At 44.8% G+C, this 19,726-nt stretch overlaps 1 protein-coding gene across 2 annotated transcripts; it reads right to left on the minus strand.

The window, feature by feature from the left end:
- Window positions 1-3,302: 3,302 nt before the first annotated feature.
- c1qtnf1 (C1q and TNF related 1) lies at window positions 3,303-19,473 on the minus strand. 2 transcript variants are annotated; one of them, XM_056297017.1, is made up of 4 exons: window positions 18,952-19,473; window positions 8,024-8,163; window positions 7,725-7,861; window positions 3,303-6,294 (listed from the first exon to the last, which is right to left on the minus strand). In XM_056297017.1, exons 2-4 carry the CDS (start codon window positions 8,161-8,163, stop codon window positions 5,744-5,746), a joined length of 828 nt encoding a protein of 275 aa, XP_056152992.1. In that variant the 5' UTR covers window positions 18,952-19,473; the 3' UTR covers window positions 3,303-5,743. The 2 variants fall into 2 exon arrangements, with proteins under 2 accessions (XP_056152992.1, XP_056152991.1); XM_056297016.1 differs by having other exon boundaries at window positions 18,906-19,470.
- Between the last annotated feature and the right edge of the window lie 253 nt (window positions 19,474-19,726).

Here is a 19,726-nt window from a genome sequence, read left to right on the forward strand (position 1 = left end):
GACAAGTTACCAAGCAATACATGAGAGACTGAAGGTGCATAGAGCAGAGTGAGCAGTCTCAAGATCAGAAGGGAAATTTGTTGAGGGACCCTTGAGTTGAGGGAACATAGTGATGTGGTAACTAGCTAGCTAGCTAGCTAACAAGCACAGAATCCCAGTTGTTCCACTGAGTATGTCCTAAATGTTGGAGCGCAGTGGAAAAAATGTAGAGCGTATGATTTGTGAACCGACGTGAAAATACATCTACGTTATTCCCGCTTTGAATCTCATATTCCTTATGTTGAACTTAAGGTTACTCTTTGGATTGGTTATTTCGTCTTGTTGGCACCCACTGGACGTCCAAGGGCTTAAGCAGGGGCCCAGCCGCTTTGCTGTGAGTCCGCTTCAAGCTGGGTACCATTCCCAACACCCCTACAAGTAGTATTAAAGGGAAGAGGCATAAAGCACGACAGACGCCTTTGTACTCAGCAGTCCCACACGGCGGACGTATCGGTTGCATCACTCCAGATGCCCCCGTGCATACTGAAAGATCTGCAAACTACAAATCTAGCGCCCTATGACAATCGATGAAAAAGACAGCTGGAGCATAAGTCAACGCAGTCGTTAGCGATTCTCTGATGCTGCAATAGCAGCGGCGTTGGGTGGTTGACACTGATACCAAACTAAGTGATGCGGTCAATACGAGAGCGGAGAGTTGCTGATGTATCCAGACGTTTTAGCTCACTCCATTTGTACTGGGTGGATTTCTGCTGTGCCGAGGCCACTCTTCCGCTCATTAGCCCAAGCGCGCGAGTTTATTCTCATGGTTTATTTATAACCCTAAACCACCCAGCCCTGCTCTTTCTCTGAGAGAGAGAGAGAGAGAGAGAGAGAGAGAGAGAGCGAGAGAGAGAGGGAGAGGGAGAGGAGCAGCTCCTTTCAGAATCAAACCTTTGTTTATTTATCAGTGGGTGTCTTGTGTTTGCCCATGTGTGTGCAGGTTTTTCTGACGAGTTGTTAGCTGAGCGAGCCAGGGGTTTGGAGGCGTTACTGTTCTGGCAGGCCTTTGCGCACAGCATAGGATCTGCTGGGATTATATGATGATATTTTCATCTCATTGTACCTCATCTTGGTTCTTAGGGAACTCACGGGGGATTAGTGCAACTGGTAAAAGAACGAGAGCGCAGCTGCTTGTCGACAGATCCCCTCACAGGTTCCTCTGCACCAGGCAACGATGCCAGGCGCCATTTTGAAAAGCAAAGCCTCTGAGACAGGCCTTTAAAAAGTGTTTCATGTAACTCCGCTTGAATGCTGACCTCTATTGTTCAGGGATGTGAACAACAAATCAAAACAACAAATTCGTATGGAAAGGTGGCGGACATACAGCGTATTTTGCAACTCAGCAAATGACTTCTGTACTTTTTGAATACAGAAAACATGGGAGTGGGGGGGGGGCTCTGTGAGCAGTGTAATTTGTTTCAATCAGCATCCTTAAGCAACCCCTGCTGAAACCCTGTTGCATAGTCCCATTATGCTTCATGAAAGCCGAAATATTACACACAGTAATTTAATTTACAGAGTCGAAGATTTACGAAGAATCGCCACGGGGGGTATAAGCATGAGCTTTCAATGATGAACTTATTTATAGCACTCAATGTACTGTACTCTATGCTCACGCATGCGTTTGTGTCTGTGTGAGGGAGGAAAGATGGAAAGAGAGCTGAAAGCGAGAAACATACAAGCAGACAGGCAAATACAGAGAAAGAATAAGAAGCATAATATTTGCTGTCTGTGTGTGTTGATGGTCGGATCTAGGTTCAGCTTTGTCTGAACGCTGGTCTTCTCCTCTCAGCCAGGGGTAACAGTGGCACACCCAACAACCCCCTCCTCCCCACACACACACACACACCCATTATCATCAGCGGTCACTCGGGGTCGGGTATGACCGTCCTCCATCTGGGTCCTTCTGGGTCCTCAGCTGGGTGTAGAGGCTGATCCTGGAGCCGCATAATGGGAGGGCGCCTGCGCGTGACAGCTTCCTGTGTGGAGAGGCTGATGCGCCTGCAGCCACCACACGGTTCTTGGCAGGGGGTGGCCAGAGCCCAATGGCATGGAGAACCAAGATGATTGGGCACCGCCCTCTGTTGCAGCCTTCATCCGCCTTCCCTGCCGTTGTGACCTGGAAACATCTTCCACCAGTTCCACCGTTGAGGTCTTTGTTGGATCACGCTTCATCTGGAACCTCCCCTTTGACCTATCCGCCTTGGGAGACCCTACCAGGAGCCAAGCTCCGGACGGCATAGCTCTTGGAATCACTGGTACATGCAAGCATTTCCACCACGGCAAGGTGGTGATCCTGGAGAACACACACACACACACACACACACACACACACACACACACACACACACACACACACACACACACACAAACCTATACTTGTGGGTCCCCCTCATTGACTACATTCATTTGCTAGCCCTTAACCCTAACCTTAACCCGCAAACTCCATGCCTAACCCTAACCCTTAACCCTTACCCTAACCTTAACCCTAAAACCAAGCCCTAACCCTTAAAATAGACCCTTTTACTTGTGGGGCCCCTTAAAATGGCCCCACAAGATAGGTGGTTTCTGGTTTTTCTATCCTAATGGGGACATTTGGTCCTCATTAGGATAGAAACACATGGTACACACACACACACACACACACACACACACACACACACACACACACACACACACACCAATGCCAATAAATCAAATGCATCCATGTTAACATGACTGTATCATAGTCATTTGCTCCTCTGCATGCATCAGTGGTATAGCCTGACCTTTTTGGTTTTGACTTTAATGAGCGTGATCCATATCCACACTGATTAGTAACGTTATTGAACACTGCATGCGGTGACAGACTATGAGAATATAATTTGACAGTATAACAACATGTACAAAGCACTCTCAATCCTTGCTTAAAGATACTGGAATATTAATATTGCTCTAAGTAAATGCTCTGAAATGATTAAGGGCTGTGGGTTGAAATGAGCCCTTACCTCACCTGGTAAAACAAGGTTTTAAAGGAAACATACGAGCACATCTAGAAAGGCATTTCAGATTCCTTTATTTGTTTCGGTACATGTCCAACGCTCCTTGTAGTAATTTCTCATATCCTTACTCATATTTCTGCAGCTTATCCCACCAAGAAAACTTATGCATCAATATTCTGCTAAAAAAAAAAAATCAAATCATTTTCAGGGACCTGACCTTGTCAAAGGGAGAGCACCGTTGCGGTTTAAACACCCGAACTAACATAGATTGCACCATTGTTCTTGTTTTTTTTTGTTTTTGTGGTTTTTTTGGTTAGGCTGAAGGGGAAACATACAACCCTTTTAGTGTTTACGACAACAAAACACAGCCCCTGACCCAACAGGGCGCAATGCTGCGCTTCTGTCCGTCAAGCTGATATCAGAGCTATCTCGATAAATTAGTTCACAATACACATGCAGATGTAACTTTATGAAGCACACATCATACATAAGGGACTGGTGGTTTACGGCAGTGGTCTACATTTATTCTACAGTGCACAGTCGATGTAGCAAGAAGCACCAGTACATGGAGAGTGAAAATGAAAATGAAACCTAATGTCATCCAGATGTTGTAGCAGTACATCGAACTCTTGGCCAACCATGACGTCACTACCGTAGGGTCACGCACAGTGCAGATACACATGTTTTCCTGAAACCAACATCCTTAGATGATGATTCAAACATCTCCGGCTCACCACTCAGACACCGCGGCTGCTCCCTCGCCCAGAGTCTTTGTCCATTTGGATCAAATAGAGCAAATGGAAAGCAAGAAAACAGCATTGTTGTTGACGTAATCTCATTAATGGTCGATTATGATAGTGTAGATCTGGTACATTACAGCAACTAACCTGATGGTTTGCATGTAAACGAATCTTTCACCGTCTTACTGGGGACGATGGCTCATCCCCGAACATCCAAATCAGGAGCTGGTCGTTTTAATGGTCACTGTCGGGTAGCACCTTCTTTTTTTTATTTCCCCCCCTTTTTTCAATTATCCCCCTCTTGCGAGCCGTCCCAGTCTCTGCTCCACCCTCCCTCTGCTGATCTGGGGAGAGCTGCAGACTACCACATGCCTCCTCCTCGATACCGCCAACCGCTTCTTTTCACCTGACAGTGAGGAGTTTCGCCAGGGGGACGTAGCGCGTGGGAGGATCACGCTATTCCCCCTCCCCCCTGAACAGGCGCCCCGACCGACCAGAGGAGGCGCTAGTGCAGCGACCAGGACACATACCCACATCCGGCTTCCCACCCACAGACACGGCCATTCGTGTCTTTATGGACGCCCGACCAAGCCGGAGGCAACACGGGGATTCGAACCGGCGATCACCGTGTTGGTAGGCAACGGAATAGACCACCACGCTACCCGGACGCCCCTGTCGGGTAGCCGTTTGACCCAAGACCAAAGGTGGACCTCTTCACCATAGCACGGAGATACGGGAGACTAAGGCGAGTAGTGATGAGTTTGAGGTTAACTAGTTAGGAAGGGGATGTGGCACTCTAAGCACTGAGACCATCACAACCAGTAGATACTGCAGCATCAATTACAAAAACAGCACTGGTGAAACTGGTTTCCTTTCGAATGGATCTCTGGGATGCAGCTTGATCAAATACCGATGTATTCACCAGTATCACTATAGGTCAATGAATTCATCAACAACAACAGCAACAGCAACAACAACAAGTATCAGCATTGTAGCTTAAAATAGTTCAATCTTATGTGCTTATAAAACCTGACATGACGTTACCATATTCTTGTTATGAGGGCGGTAACACCCTTTCCATAAAACACAGTGTCACCAGAGCACTTCCATGCAACATAATGACATTTCAGTTGAAACTGCATTTGAAGCTGAAACTGTGTTTCATACCTGCCCGAGCACCAGCTGGGTAGAGGTCATAGGTCACTGATCTTGCTGGTAAGTTAGATCAAATGAGTTGAATGTGTGCATTTCCTCTAAAATCGTCATCTTCACAGAGAGAGTCATCTGTGCCCCCCCCCTTATACTTAGAATACTGCACATGCTTTTTTTGCTTTGGCATGAATCTATAGTCTATTTCACACTCTTAGTCTGTACAAAACATTTTATTATTATCATTATTGGCAGCACCTTACAATAAGGAATGCTTTATAAAGGGTTTATAAGTGGTCATTGCTTTATCAATGGGTAATAACTCATCTATTAGTGTGTTGTAAATAAGAAATATGAAGTTATAATGCAGTAATAAAAACACTTTTTGGGTTGCCAGGTTGGGTGGGGAGCGTCTCCATAGACATTCTCTCAGAGACCTTGTGATTAAATGAAGCTAGATGAACTGTTGTATGGCAGCCTCACTAACCATTACCTAACCTCATCACTAAACTTAACAGCTGTGTGAAAATTGACTTTTGTGTTTGCATTGCATGACATTTTCAAGTCCTGTTATTTATATGTCTGTTACTGAGGATGTCAATCGGCAGGCCTCTCTGGTCACATGGTTTCTGAGATAATGTCTATAGAGACTCTCTCAGACTGCTAAAATCTGGGCTCCCAACCAGGCAGCCCAAAAGGTTCTTTTATTAATGCACTATAACATCTTATTACAGCTTTATAATGATTAATAAATGGGCTGTTAACATTAATAAAATAATTAGTAATCATTTGTGAACTCTTTCCCGTATTGTAGGGTGTTACCATTATTATTGTCTACACCTCATTTTTGGGCTTGATCAGGTGTCCGTTAAAGGTGATGTAGGTGTCAAAATCATCGCTAAAGATGGCGTTTTCTCTCTCCCCCTTGAAGAGCCTGACCCATACCTGGTCCTCTCGCTCCAGCTCCAGCATCAGGCTCTGGCTCTGCATGATGGACCTATCACTGGGCTGGGCATACAGGATGACCATCTCCCTCTCATTGTGCATCACATGCATGTATGTCTCCTTCTGGTTCCAAGTGTGCACATTCAGACTGAAGTAGTAGATCCCCGGCACATAGCAATAAAACTTTCCGGTGAACATGTTGAAGTGGCCGTAGAGGTTGACCAGCTCTGTGTCAAACACAAGGGTCTGGTAGTAGTCGTTGGAGTGTAGAGGCTTCTTGCGTCCCACAGAGAAGGCGGCATAGTACGCCTTGCAGGGCTCACCGGGTTGCCCCATGCTGCCCTTGTTGCCTTTAAGGCCGCTGGGCCCCGGCAGGCCTATCTGGCCAGCTTTGCCTGACTTACCATATGGTCCTCGTTCACCACTGTCCCCTTTCTCTCCTGGAAGAGGCAGTAAGAGTCGTGTCAGCACGTTAGCATGCTATAAAGACTAAAATGAATGTGATCATTCACGGAACAACATGCGTGTTCTGCCCTCTGAGTGCATGTATAACAGCGAAGTAGATTTTTGTGCACTGCAGCGCCCCTCCTGGCCCTCAGCAGCAGTAGCTGTAGAGCAGGGAATTCACCTCAGAGCCGGCGAGGCAGGCCGGGGAACACGACGTGACTGCTTCTCAAGCTACAACTTGTCTTCAACGTTGTTTCCATGGACACTATTTGTCCGTGAGTATTTTTATTTTATCAATTTTTTGATACTACATGCATAATATATTTGCTGTATATTTGTTTTGCTGCAAATCAGGGATAAAAGTGACTTAATGGATCGCTAGCGTAGCATAGCATAGCATAGCATAGCTGCGAGCTGGTAACAGGAACGGCTTCGCCCTGTGACTCCGTGTTTCATTTTATGCAGACTAATGTCAGCGTAATGAATATTGTTCAGAGTCTGATTTATGTTTGCATTTTGTGCTTTGTTGCAGTTTTACGGTAAAATTGTGGATCTTCATTAAATATCCAAGAAAGATTACGCCTTGTGTTTATTGGATGACTTCACACTGTTAGCTAACCGTCTAGCTTTGAATAAGGGTTACTCATTGTGAGGACAGCATGATAATAATAATAATGCATCAAAGACAATGCAATACTACTCAATACCCAAATTCATTTTTAAACATAAGCATTATACTTATTTACAATACAATGTGCAATTTAAGCCAGATGCTTTTTTTCTTTCTCATTCTATTTGTTTTGATTCAGAGAGCAATGCGACCAACCAAATTCCTTGTGCAACTCAACATACTTGGCAAATGAAGGATTCTGATTATGGATATGATTATGATAATGGGCCAGATCCTATAAAACTCCTCTTTCAGAACAGTTGGTCATGAGGATTGTTTTATGAGCACAGTGCTTTCTTTATTAAAATCAGATATTTGTTATGCTGCTATTGTGTCATTACTTTGTTGTTTCAACTCTCACTACAGCTGCTGCAGGAAACAAACAAACAAACAATACAAAAAACAAAACAAAAATTACGTAAGTGTGGTGAGGAACACCCAGCTATGCAGCTTTGTACATGCTGCTGCAGCCAAAGCCACACACCCCAAATTGTCCCCTTGAGTACAACAACCAAACCAGACACACATGGCTGTTATTGAGTCCTCTTTGTGTTATGAAACCACTTAAATCATCTTCACTTCCCAAGGAGCAGTTTGGAGCTGAGGTTGGGAGAGTCCCAAAACCTCACACGTTTTGTTTTGTTTTGCCTGGCCTTTGCCTGAGACAAAGGACGGTTTTTGTATCTGTGTCTTTTGTATGCGTTTCTGTATGTGTGTGTGAGAGTGTGAGTGTGTGTGTGTACTTGACCTCACCTTTGAGTATAGTGATGTTGATTTGTGGTACAACCTGATACTGGGGCTGGTACTGAGGGTAGTGTGGGCTGTCATGCTGAGCTGGGGGCTCCTCTCCTGGGTCACAGCATCGACGACACACCCTCACATCCCTGTCGCTGCACACCAACACACAACAGATAGACAAAAACAACACAAAAATACACATCATTTGGTGTTGACATATATGACTGAATGAACTGCAAGGCAAAATCTTATTCTCTGCATCTCTTGCAGTTAAACATGGCGGCATGGCCGAAGCTGGCTGCTGAAAAAGTTACCTGGCATCTTGACGGTAATCCCTGGGGTTGATCCGGCCTTGGTCCTGCTCCAGGTCCTCCCTCTGGTCGTAAGAACCACGGTAGGCCTCAGCTGTACAGACCCAGAGGACTAGCAGGGCCCACAAACCAGGCGTGGCCATCTGTAACGGCACATAGGACACAGTCCTAGACATGAGGAAAAATACATGTTCTGAAAACTCCTACAGAAGTTCAAAAGGAGTCAGAAGTTTCAAAGATGTTCACATGAATTTGCTGTAACCTGCTTAATTACTGTCACATTTCTGCATAAAAAAAAAGAAAATGATTTCTCTGTAATACAAACCAGAACACAAGAGTACTAAACAAGAGACGTGGTGCGTGCAAGCCTAGAGTCATTCCCCACTTTACATTTTTGTGGCTTGTATGCCTTGAAAAAGTTGTTTTCATCTTGAAACAATAATGTGATACTGTTGCTTTAGCAGAAAGAAGAGAAGAATACCATTTTACAAAAGCTCCTTCTAAATATAAATGTATTTTGAATCTCTATAGAGGCAAACTAGCCTTGCTTTCAGGGACTACAAATCACAACAAGGAAACACAGAGAACCATATTCTGCCCAAACCTTATAGATAATAACCATTTTGGAATTGACGATAGGAAATTGTCACAACCCCTTCTCTCCCTCTGAAATCGACAGATGGATTTAATTTGCTACAAGGTTTTGTTCCTCTTATACATTTAACGCCATCTAAGATGGACTTGAAAGTCAAAGTAGTTTCACCCTGAAAGTCAAAAAAAGGAGATGAATTACTTAGTCTCTTTCTTAAAGACAAAAAGGAGCTAAAATTTCAGTAATATTGTGCAAAAACATTACATACAAAGAAAGACACAAACTGATACTGTAAGAACCGCAAAAACTGATTTTGCATAAAATTGTGGAAATACATCTATAGCAAAAAAGTAGTGCGTACGCATGCTTGTTCTGTATATGCATGTGCATGCGTGTGTGTGTGTGTGTGTGAGTGCGCACACCCACATAACATGTGAGATGATCATTTTATCAGTTAGACAAAGTTAGAAGTTTAGTAAACAATGAATAATGAGTCCCCACTAAATTAACAAAGTTAGAAGTTTAGTAAACAAAGAATAATGAGTCCCCACTAAATTAACAAGCAAACCTACGCTTGGACAAAAATTATCATAGTAACCTCACCGATTTCATTAGCGGGTATTTATATGGTTTTATATGCCCATTATAATGGGCTGAGGGGTCAGGAGGGACACATTTATACCTTTCAATAACCCAGATGGCAAAGATATATTCATGTCAGCTAGTCGTTTGTGCTCTCTCTGAACGATGTCTTCTCCTTTCTCTTCTCCTGTGTGTGTGAATGGTATGATGTGATTCTGCCGTGTGTGCACGTGCAGTCTGTCCTCCCAAGTCTCCATGGTGATGGTGGTCACCATCTGGACGCTGCTTGGCATCCCCTTCATCACATTATCTTTTTATATATCTTATAAATCCATATAATTTTGTTATCCTGTTTCAATGCTATATCCTCTCATTCAGATGTGTGACCAATGTAGGTTTTTTTGGGAGGGGGGGGGGGTTCCCCCTTTTTCTCCCCGCTTGTACTTGGCCAATTACCCCATTCTTCTGAGCCATCCCGGTTGCTGCTCCACCCTCTCTGACAATCCAGGGAAGGCTGCACACTATCCACATGCCTCCTCCGATACATGTAGAATCGCCAGCTGCTTCTTTTCACCTGACAGTGAAGAGTTTCACCAGGGGAACGTAGCCAAGTCACTTCAAGTCAGTTTTATTTGTATAGCCCAATATCACAAATTACAAAGTTGCCTCAAGGGGCTTAACAGCAACACAACATCCTGTCCTTAGACCCACTCATCGGATAAGGAACAACTCCCCCCAAAAAAAACCTTTAACAGGGAGAAACAATAGGAAGAAACCTCAGGGAGAGCAACAGAAAGAGGATAAACAGAATTATAATGGACTTATAAAATTTATGAAGAATATGACGCACAGGATGCCAAGCAGTGTCCAGACACCACCGGAACAGCCCAGGACCTAAGCCACGCGACCACCATCATCATGTAAAAAAAATTATATGAATTTCAAAGATGTATAAAAGGAAATGTGATGAGGGGAATGCCAGGCAGCATCCAAGTGGTGACCACCATCACCACAGAGTCATCGTTAAACCAGGGTGTAGGCCTCTTTAGTCGCCTAGCTCTGGTAGTGAGAGGCGCAACTGAACCGAGGAGACTAGAGAGGGCCACATTTAAGTCACTGGTGAAATTTTCAACAGAGTCAGTTACCACAGTGAAAGGAGCCAAGACTTCAGGCAGCTGCTGGCCAAATTCAGCTACAGTGGAGGGACCAATGTGGCGAGTGGCAATTACATCTGTGCTGACATTAACTGGACAGGCCAATAATGCTTCAAATTTGATGAGAAAATTATCTGTAGAGTGTGGGAGGATCACGCTATTCCCCCCAGTTCCCCCTCCCCTCCGAACAGGCGCCCCGACCAATCAGAGGTTGAGCTAGTGCAGCGACCAGGACACATAGCCACATCCAGCTCCCCACCCGCAGACACAGCCAATCGTGTTTGTAGGAACACCCGACCTAGCCGGAGGTAACACGGGGATTCAAACTGGCGATCCTCATGTTGGTAGGTTATGGAATAGACCAGTATGCTACCCGGACATTTTTGTTTTTGTTTTTTGTTTTTTTCTTATTGTCTACATGGTGATGGTGGCTCGGGTCCTAGGGTGGTCTGCTGGCGTCTGGACACTGCTTGGCATCCTCCTCATCATATTCTTCATATATTTTATAACTCCATTATAATTCTGTTATCCTTTTTCAATGTTGAATTCTGTAAATTGTGTAAACGCAACATCCACTGCACGTTGTCCGTCTTGGGAGAGAGATCACTCCTCTGTGGCGCTCCCTGAGGTTTCTTCCTATTTTTTTTTCCTCCCTGTTAAAGGGTTTTTATTTTTTACTTTTAGGGAGTTGTTCCTTATCCGATGCGAGGGTCTAAGGACAGGATGTTGTGTTGCTGTAAAGCCCACTGAGGAAAATTTGTGATATTGGGCCATACAAATAAAATGAACTAGAATTGACTTCAGTGGACAGGAAATTTCTTATTGGAGTTTTTTTTTCTTTCTTTTTTTTCCATGCAAGTCCTCTCTACAACAGGAAATGATAGACCACGGAAACATGAAAACTTTGTATTTCAGCATTGTTGTGGCCCAAAAAATCCGCTAGAGAGCATTGGACACTCCTTTGTCTGGCAAATTGTAAATTAAAAAAAAAAGCCGCACATACATATAAAGTGTTCAAAGTAATGACTTCCTCGGTAATCTGACAGACAGGAAGTTAACTGGGTTTATCAGAGGACAGGGAACTAAGATCTAAAGGAGGGACCAGCTGTTTTTCTATCACGTGCCGCTAATCTGGCCTCTGAGCAGTTCATTTAACCAGTCTTAATTGTTGCTCCAGGTCAGTGCACGATAATTCCCTTTTGTACCATTCAATTCCTTCTTTCTGTCTTTGGGTCTCTAATTCACGCTCATATAACTCAACTCTCTTGAACGCCCGTCATTCTTTCTTTTTTCCCTTTCCCTTCATCTCTGTCTACTGTCATTATCTGGGCCCTTGTTTTTTTCCACCCTTGTTTGTTCATCATGGCCATCGTTAACTGGGAGTTATTTTCTTCTTTGTTTTTCTGGGGTTCCCCCCCCCTTTCTGTCCTTCTGTTTTCCGTGATGCAGTATGTGATAGTGTGCCTTGGCAGATTTTCCAAAACAGAGGCAGTCACCACGGAGTGCTTGTGATGCCGTCAGGAGCGGCAGAGCCCCCGTCTCTTGGAGGGAAATGGTTTCTTTTGAAGTCTGAATAGCTGCACTTGCTGAAAAAAAACCCCAACAAATCGCTTGACTCTCATTAAAGAAGGAAAAGGGCTCTTTTTTTTTTTTCTCTTGGAGGACTGTTAGTAGTGAATCACATTAGGAGCCTTCTGCCATAGGGGAGAATTGAGCTGTTGGTATCGTCGGAGAGCCTTTGTGCATAGTGTGGTTATAATGCAGTCTAATATAGAGATAAATCTGGAGACAAATATCAAAATCAGGAACAAACTCAGCAACACTCACTACATTCACATGTCTCTGTTTCACTTCTGTTGTCTGATGATTGCAGAATGCATGTAGTGATGTGTTTGAATGCAGAACAGTCTGCTTTTGTTCACGCAAATGTTGCTTTGCTGAGAACCAGACATGGAAGTGGTCAGACTAGCATCGCGATTACAATGTTTTTGTCTCTTTTTTTTTCTTGGTCCTCTGCATGCAATCCAGTCACAATGGACACGTAAGCCATCTGAAGAAATGGAGAGGGACTGTGGAGGAAAAGTAGCACAGATTTGAATACAGTCGTAGTCAATGCACAGCAGCCATTTTCCGTCATTCCATTCCATCCATCATCCAAGCCGCTCATCCAAATTCGGGTTATGGGATGCTGGAGCCTATCCCAGTAGTCACTGGGCGGCAGGCGGGGTGACACCCTGGACAGGCCGCCAGTCCGTCACAAGGCCGACACATTCACACCTAGGGACAATTAGTCCCGCTGATTCATCTGACCTACATGTCTTTGGACTGTGGGAGGAAACCAGAGCAGCCGGAGCTTGCTTTATTGATAGCACAAATATCTATGACATTGTAGCAATTTAGCACCCTGATGGCTCTGATTGGCTTGTCCTTTTTAAGTCCTTAAACTTCTAAGAGCGAAACACTGTGTAGCGTACAAGCTTGCCTACTTTTTCAGTGGGAAGGGTAGGCTCTGCTTTTTTCAGGAATAAAGTCATTTTCCCTTTTTTTGAGGGGGGGGGTTTCCCCCTTCTTTCCTCCCCAATTGTACTTGGCCAATTACCCCACTCTTTAGAGCAATCCCGGTCACTGCGCCACCCCCTCCTGCAGACTACCACATGCCTCCTGCAATACATGTGGAGTTGCCAGCCGCTTCTTTTCACCTGACAGTGAGGAGTTTCACCATGAGGACGTAGCGCGTGGGAGGATCACGCTATTTCTGCCAGTCCCCCCCCCCCCCCGAACAGGTGCCACGACCGACCAGAGGAGGCGCTAGTGCAGTGACCAGGATACATACCCACATCCGGCTTCCCACCTGCAGACACGGCCAATTGTGTCTGTAGGGACGCCCGACCAAGCCGGAGGCAACACAGGGATTCGAACCGGCGATCCCCGTGTTGGTAGGCAACAGAATAGACCGATGCACCCGGACGCCCCAGCAGCCATTTTCCTGCCAAGATAAACACACAGCTAGGCAATTCTCGCCTTTAGAAGTAGAGTTCAGATTAGAAATGGGACCAAAGCTGCAGAGAGGAAGCAGACGTGGAATATGGATGCTGGAGCACTGACAACTAACTGGAGAAAAGATGTAGCAATGAGATTAACAATAAGAAAAATCCATCATATGTCATTTGTGTGTATGTGTGTGTGTGCGCGCGTGCACGCCTGCGCACATGAGTATGTGCAGTATGTCTGTGTGTGTGTTAGACGGTAGACATGTCATGGTCTTGATGAGATTAAGCGGGATTAAAGACTCCATGGTGCAAAAAGCCTTTGAATTCAACTTCCTCCCATACCAAGGCTGTCATGAGGTCCAAGATTAAGAGATAAGAGTCACATCTGGACGGGTGCTCCTCACAAAAGCACAAACACAAGGACACACACATATACACACACGCATGCCTGCACCCACATTTGCACACACACACGCACAACTTCTTTCATGTAATCTCTAGATTGAGTAACAAGGGAAGTCAGTGAACACGGGGGCTTAGAAAGGCATGCCTGCCCAATGTTTATTCTCCTTACTGGAGAATCCAAGATTTAAAACGGGATCCTTGAGTCTTGACCTTCGATCAACATGCGGTCAGATTGTGACGATGCTTTTTTAAAAGTCAAGTATTTGTTACATAATGTATTATTTCCCCAAAGCCGTGTTTGTGTATATACAACGCCAAACATGGTCTTGTCGGTGAGCCACTTTCCCAGCGGTCTGCACACAGTACCCTCCAGATGTGTTTGTTGGTAGATTTAAGCCATTTGCTTCTAATACTCTTTCAGATGGCCCATTTTGTTGCCTATTAGGGGTGTTTGCTCGTCGCTGTAAGACGTGACTCTCTCTCTCTCTCTCTCCGTTCTTGTGAGCCAACCGTTCTCGTTGGGGTTTTCCTGTTTATTTAAGTGGTGTTTACGAGCCCGCATCCGACATTGGTCCACTGACCCTTTCTACACATCCTGCGGATCAAAGGTTTGTTGACACTGCTGATAATGGTTTGTGAATGTGACCACGCTGCACACATACACACAACACACACAAACGCACACGTTCACGTACGCAGTTTAGCGTTTAAAAAATACGGCACAGGCATGCTCACACATACTCTGCACATATAAATACCCTTACAAATGTATAAATGCCACAAAAATATGGTGCAGTACACAATACACAGTACTCTAACATGTTCTGTAATTGTGTTTCATCTCTGTGTGCGTTTGCATGTTTGTGCATGTGTGTGTTTGTATATACTGTGAAAGGATGTGCACGTATGTAGCTTGCACAGATGTGTATACGTGCATGTACATATGTACTTGCTGTAGTTTCCTGTGTAGTATTTGTGCATATGTGTGTGAGCATCTTTACGTGTGTGATGTGAGTGTACTTGTGTGTGTCCAGGGAATCTGTGGTGCACTGGCCTTCAATGACTCTCCCCGTCCAAAAACCACTGAGACAACCGTGTCACATACTATGTTAGGGTGAAGGGCGAGACAACTGCGATTCAGCCTCTGGTGAGGGGTCTCTACTAAGCTGCTGCTTCCTCTTTACTCCCAACAGCTTTTTTTTTTTTGCCCCTTCTTCTCCACAATTATACTTGGCCAATTACCCCACTTTTCCGAGCCGTCCCGGTCACTGCTCCACCCCCTCTGCCGATCCAGGGAGGGCTGCAGACAACCACATGCCTCCTCCGATACATGTGGAGTCGCCAGCCGCTTCTTTTCACCTGACAGTGAGGAGTTTCGCCAGGGGGACTAGCGCGTGGGAGGAACACACTATCCCCCCCCCCCCCCGAACAGGCGCTCCAACCGACCAGAGGCACTAGTGCAGCGACAAGGACACATACCCACATCCGTCTGTGAATGTTCTCATTCATCCAAGTCATGGTTATCCAAAGGAGTTGAATCAAGTGCAACTGGACTTGGTATATATCCGTGTGTCTTCACGGATATATACCAAGTCCAGTTGCACTTGATTCAACTCCTTTGGATACCCACATCCGGCTTCCCACCCGCAGACATGGCCAATTGTGTCTGTAGGGACGCCCAACCAAGGGATTCAAACCAGCGATCCCAGTGTTGGAAGGCAGCGGAATAGACCGCCACGCTAATGAGTCATTTATTTATCCTGTAAGGATAAGATTAGAGGACAAGGAGGAGCAAAGGAAGAGACATGGTCTAACTGTCCTTCACAGAGACCCTCGGTCCCGCCGCCTGTGCATGTCAATGAGATATGGTTGCTCCCAGCACAGACTCACAAACCAGAGCTGGCCCAGTTTCCTGTCAAATTTCACAGCTAACCCACTTTTCATGGGAATATAGTTGGGTTTTGCTTTGACCCCCCCCCCCACTCCCACTCCCTGTTGCACACTCCTCCCTGGTGTAAACTATTTCCAAAACCAATATTCCAGTGGCTTTCAAGCCTTATTACTCTTAAGATTTGCCCAAAGCAAAGTCTTTCTTTGGCTCTCGGGTGAATTAGGAGGCCAGGGTTTCTCTCTTTGCACCTGCATTAAAATCACAATAACAAAGAAACTGAACAATTTATGTCCAATACAGAAAAAAGGACAAACAAAATGGACAAACAAAACGTGAAGACCACGCACTCATTACACAGCACAAACTAACAGCATCGCACAACAGAGGACTAATGTTGCCAAAAAAATATGCTTCATGAAGTCTCAAGAGTCCGTGCTGAGACTTGTCTGTTGTGTACTGCTAAAATGTGTGTGTGTGTGTGTGTGTGTGTGTGTGTGTGTGTGTGTGTGTGTGTGTGTGTAAAATGAGTGGGTGTGTGGGTGTGGGTGTGTGTGTGCAGTCGTGTGTACTTGGTATCTTGCATGCCTCCACGTGTTAAAGTGTGCTTCAGCTTACAGATCATAATGCATGTAATACATAGTTTTTCTGTTTTTTCATCGAGTGAGTAATGGTATGTGTGTGTGTGTGTGTGTGTCTGTCTGTGTCTGTGTCTGTGTGTGTGTGCAGGCTCCATCGAGGTCAGACGTCCCACTTCACGCCCCAGTTCTTGATACTGGTTAACAGGCCTGTGGGTCACTGGGTTCTGTTCCAGCCCAGTAAAGACATCTGCTGGTAGCCACACCAGTTGTCTGATCTGTCTTTAAGAGTTTTCCTGCAGGGACATTTTTAAGAGCTAAGACATTCCAGGGAGGGTTTAGGTTTGCTCGTTAATTTCATTTCATAAGAACAGTTATGCAGTCCAAGCTGTGTATTGATCATCCAGTCATGGCTAAAGACAGGATTCATCTGTTCGTGCGGTGACGGGGTGGTTCAATACGCTCATAAGTGACACGAATATTCATTCGAGCATTTAATTTGTAATCCTCTCAGCGAGTTGGATGACAACTCACTTGTTGTTGATAGGACACAGAACGTTGTTTTGGCTGATAATATATGATGACAGGCAGGCAGGCAGGCTGACTTTTTCCAGGAAAACTGAACATGACAGGAGTGTTTATTATATGCACCCGGTGCAGCAAGCTTCTCTTGTGCGGGACATAGTGGGATGGAAAAATTGAAAACAGTCTGCTCATCCGGGCCCCTCCATGCGCGAGATGTTTTTTGTTTATTCTGGCTGCTGATTTGGCATTGTGCCAAAAACCCATCAACTATTTGACTATGACGATGTGAAACGCAATCTTGCACCTGTTAGCGTGTGGCCGGCCAATTACACGACTGTCTGTTAATAATGCTCGATGGCAAGAGGTAAAACAGCTTACATTGACCGGTGAGGTCCAGACCAGAGCAGAGCATGAGGCAACGCTGACGCGACCCAGATGGGAAAGCCATAACGCGACCATGGCAGGATTATATAATCATTGGTCAAGTTACAGTTTCTTCCATCCTCAACATCACCCTAACTTTTAGCTTCTGCCCCCCCCCCTGTTCAAATTCAAATTCAAAGGGCTTTATTGGCATGGAAGTTTTGAAAAACAATGTTGCCAAAGCATCAAAGTGCAATTTATCCAAATATTTGGGCAGCACATAATAACAGTAATAATGAACAATAACGCAACATTATACCGATCAATAAAGAAATGATTAACAGCTTATTAATGTTGTTAATGCAACATAAATATCAAATGTAAAAAAAATTATATATATGTATATATATATATGTAGTTCTATATAATATATAAGTGTTATATATATATAACTTTGTTAAAAGAAACACTCAACGGTAGGAAAAGTGCTCAACAAATAAGGGGCAAAATAATCCAGCGAGTCAAGTAAATTCTTTATGAGACAGAACAAGCCTGTTTCATGCCATAAGCAATCATCAGCTGTCAAACAGGCTTGTACTGTCTCATAAAGAATTTACTTCACTCGCTGGATTTTATATATATATATATATTTATATATATATATATATAGCTGATGAGTGCACTGAGCACGAAACAGGCTTGTTCTGCCATTTAACAACTTTTGAGCTATAAAATATATCTTTGCTTCTGAATTATTGAGTTCTTTTTTCTACATCGAAGGTTTCATTACAACATCCTGTGGACATATATACACACACACACACATATATATACACACATACATACATACATACACACATACTCTACATATACATACTCTCTCTCTCTCTCTCTCTCTCTCTCTCTCTCTCTCTCTCTCTCTCTCTCTCTCTTTCTCTGCCTCAAACACATTTACACACAGTTGCAGCTCCACTTCACAGCCAAAAAGGATATGAGGCAGTGCTATTTTGGTTGGGCTTTGTGATGGCATGCCTGAAGAATTCCTACTCTTTTGTATGTCGCAGCACTCCTCACGCTTCGTAACCGTCTTAACCCGATATACACGTCATTTTCCTGTCATTATGATAAGCGAGCAAGCGGGTGAGTTGAGGTAAACCACACTGTCATGCTGCAAAACAAAATGATCGATATCTGCTGTCTCTGCAACAACGCTGAGCGATACTCGATGTTTTGTGTCAAAATACCCTTTTAGGGCAGACGGGAGTGACTCCTGGAACGCCTCAAAGATTTGAAAATGAGGGAAGAAGCGTTTTAACACCTCAACACCAAGCTTAGGGATCTGGTTGCTGCTGTGTATAAACTGCTCGCTACTGTTTTTCTCTGGACAGTCAGGTGTCGATCTTTCATTTAGGTCATGTTGTCTCTCGAAAAAAATTCATCTCATAGAAGGGAAGTAAGCGAAGGCCATTCTGGGTCCCACATCTGGGAATGGTTTGTGCCACAGCTGGAGGAGGTGTGAGTGTGAATGTGCATGACTGCGTGTGTGCACGCGTGTGCGTGTGTGCGTGCATGCGTGTGTTTGTGTGTGGGTTTGGGTGCAAAAGAGAGGGAGAGATTTGTGCATGTGTACCTTAATTCACGCTAACTTTGAAGACAATATTGTATGTTAGTGTGCTGCAGCAGCAAGCACAGCTCAGAAGCTACATGAATGGATAGCATTATCAGCACATCTGCAACACATAAACAAAGCCTGGCTGATGTTTTGTCTTGTCTCCAGAAAGAAAGCTCTTTGTAAACAAGATGCTTACTTTTATTGGTCCAATATTTCTCCTTCAGCAACAAAAATGTCCTTACTGAGTTGAGTTCTTCACTTTGGAGCGTAGATGGGTTAGCGTAGGCTGCTTTTTTTTTTCCCACGCTGAAGTGGGTCTTTGCCTCTGTCCTGGTCTCTCCTTCCTCAGAGTCTACTGTCCGCCCCTGTGGGTCATTCTGCTCCAGCTCCTGCAAACTGGGAACGCACGGCAGCGTCTGCCAGAAGCCCTGATCCTCCAAACAAGTGGAGGAGTGAAGAAAGGGACGAGAAGAGGGGAAAAAAAAGGGCAGGAGGGAGGGAAAAGTTTGAGAGGGAGAGAGACCGAGAAAGAGAGGGACACAGAAAAGTAAGGTTGAATATTCAGGAGGAGGGGAAAGAGGAGCGCAACCCTGATGGATGAAAGGAAGGCTGACACAAACACAGGCGAGAGAGAGAGAGAGCTGATGAATGGGGTTGTGTATGTTTTTGTGTGAACATGAAATGTTTTGTCACAGTCCACTCCTTTTTTGAAAGAAAAAAAACCCCCCATCAGTCCATCATCAGTCAGTCGGCCATTTAGGAGATAACTGTGTGATGCAGGCCTCCTTCTGCATCGCAGACCACGTTGTGGAGGGTATTCTTAACCACACAACACTGGTAATTGACTGTTTTGGACTCATGCATAATGACCTCACACTTTTTATGTCCTCCTTATAAACACATCTGTGGGGCTTCGCCCGAGAACCGAGTGTGAGATTAACAAAACAGAGGAGGTGTTGAGTTCTCATCACTGCCGAACTCGCAAAGACTTTGAAAACATCTGGCTGCCGTAGTAAT

This window comes from Lampris incognitus, chromosome 17 (genome assembly GCF_029633865.1).
Source record: "Lampris incognitus isolate fLamInc1 chromosome 17, fLamInc1.hap2, whole genome shotgun sequence".
NCBI lineage: Eukaryota > Metazoa > Chordata > Actinopteri > Lampriformes > Lampridae > Lampris > Lampris incognitus.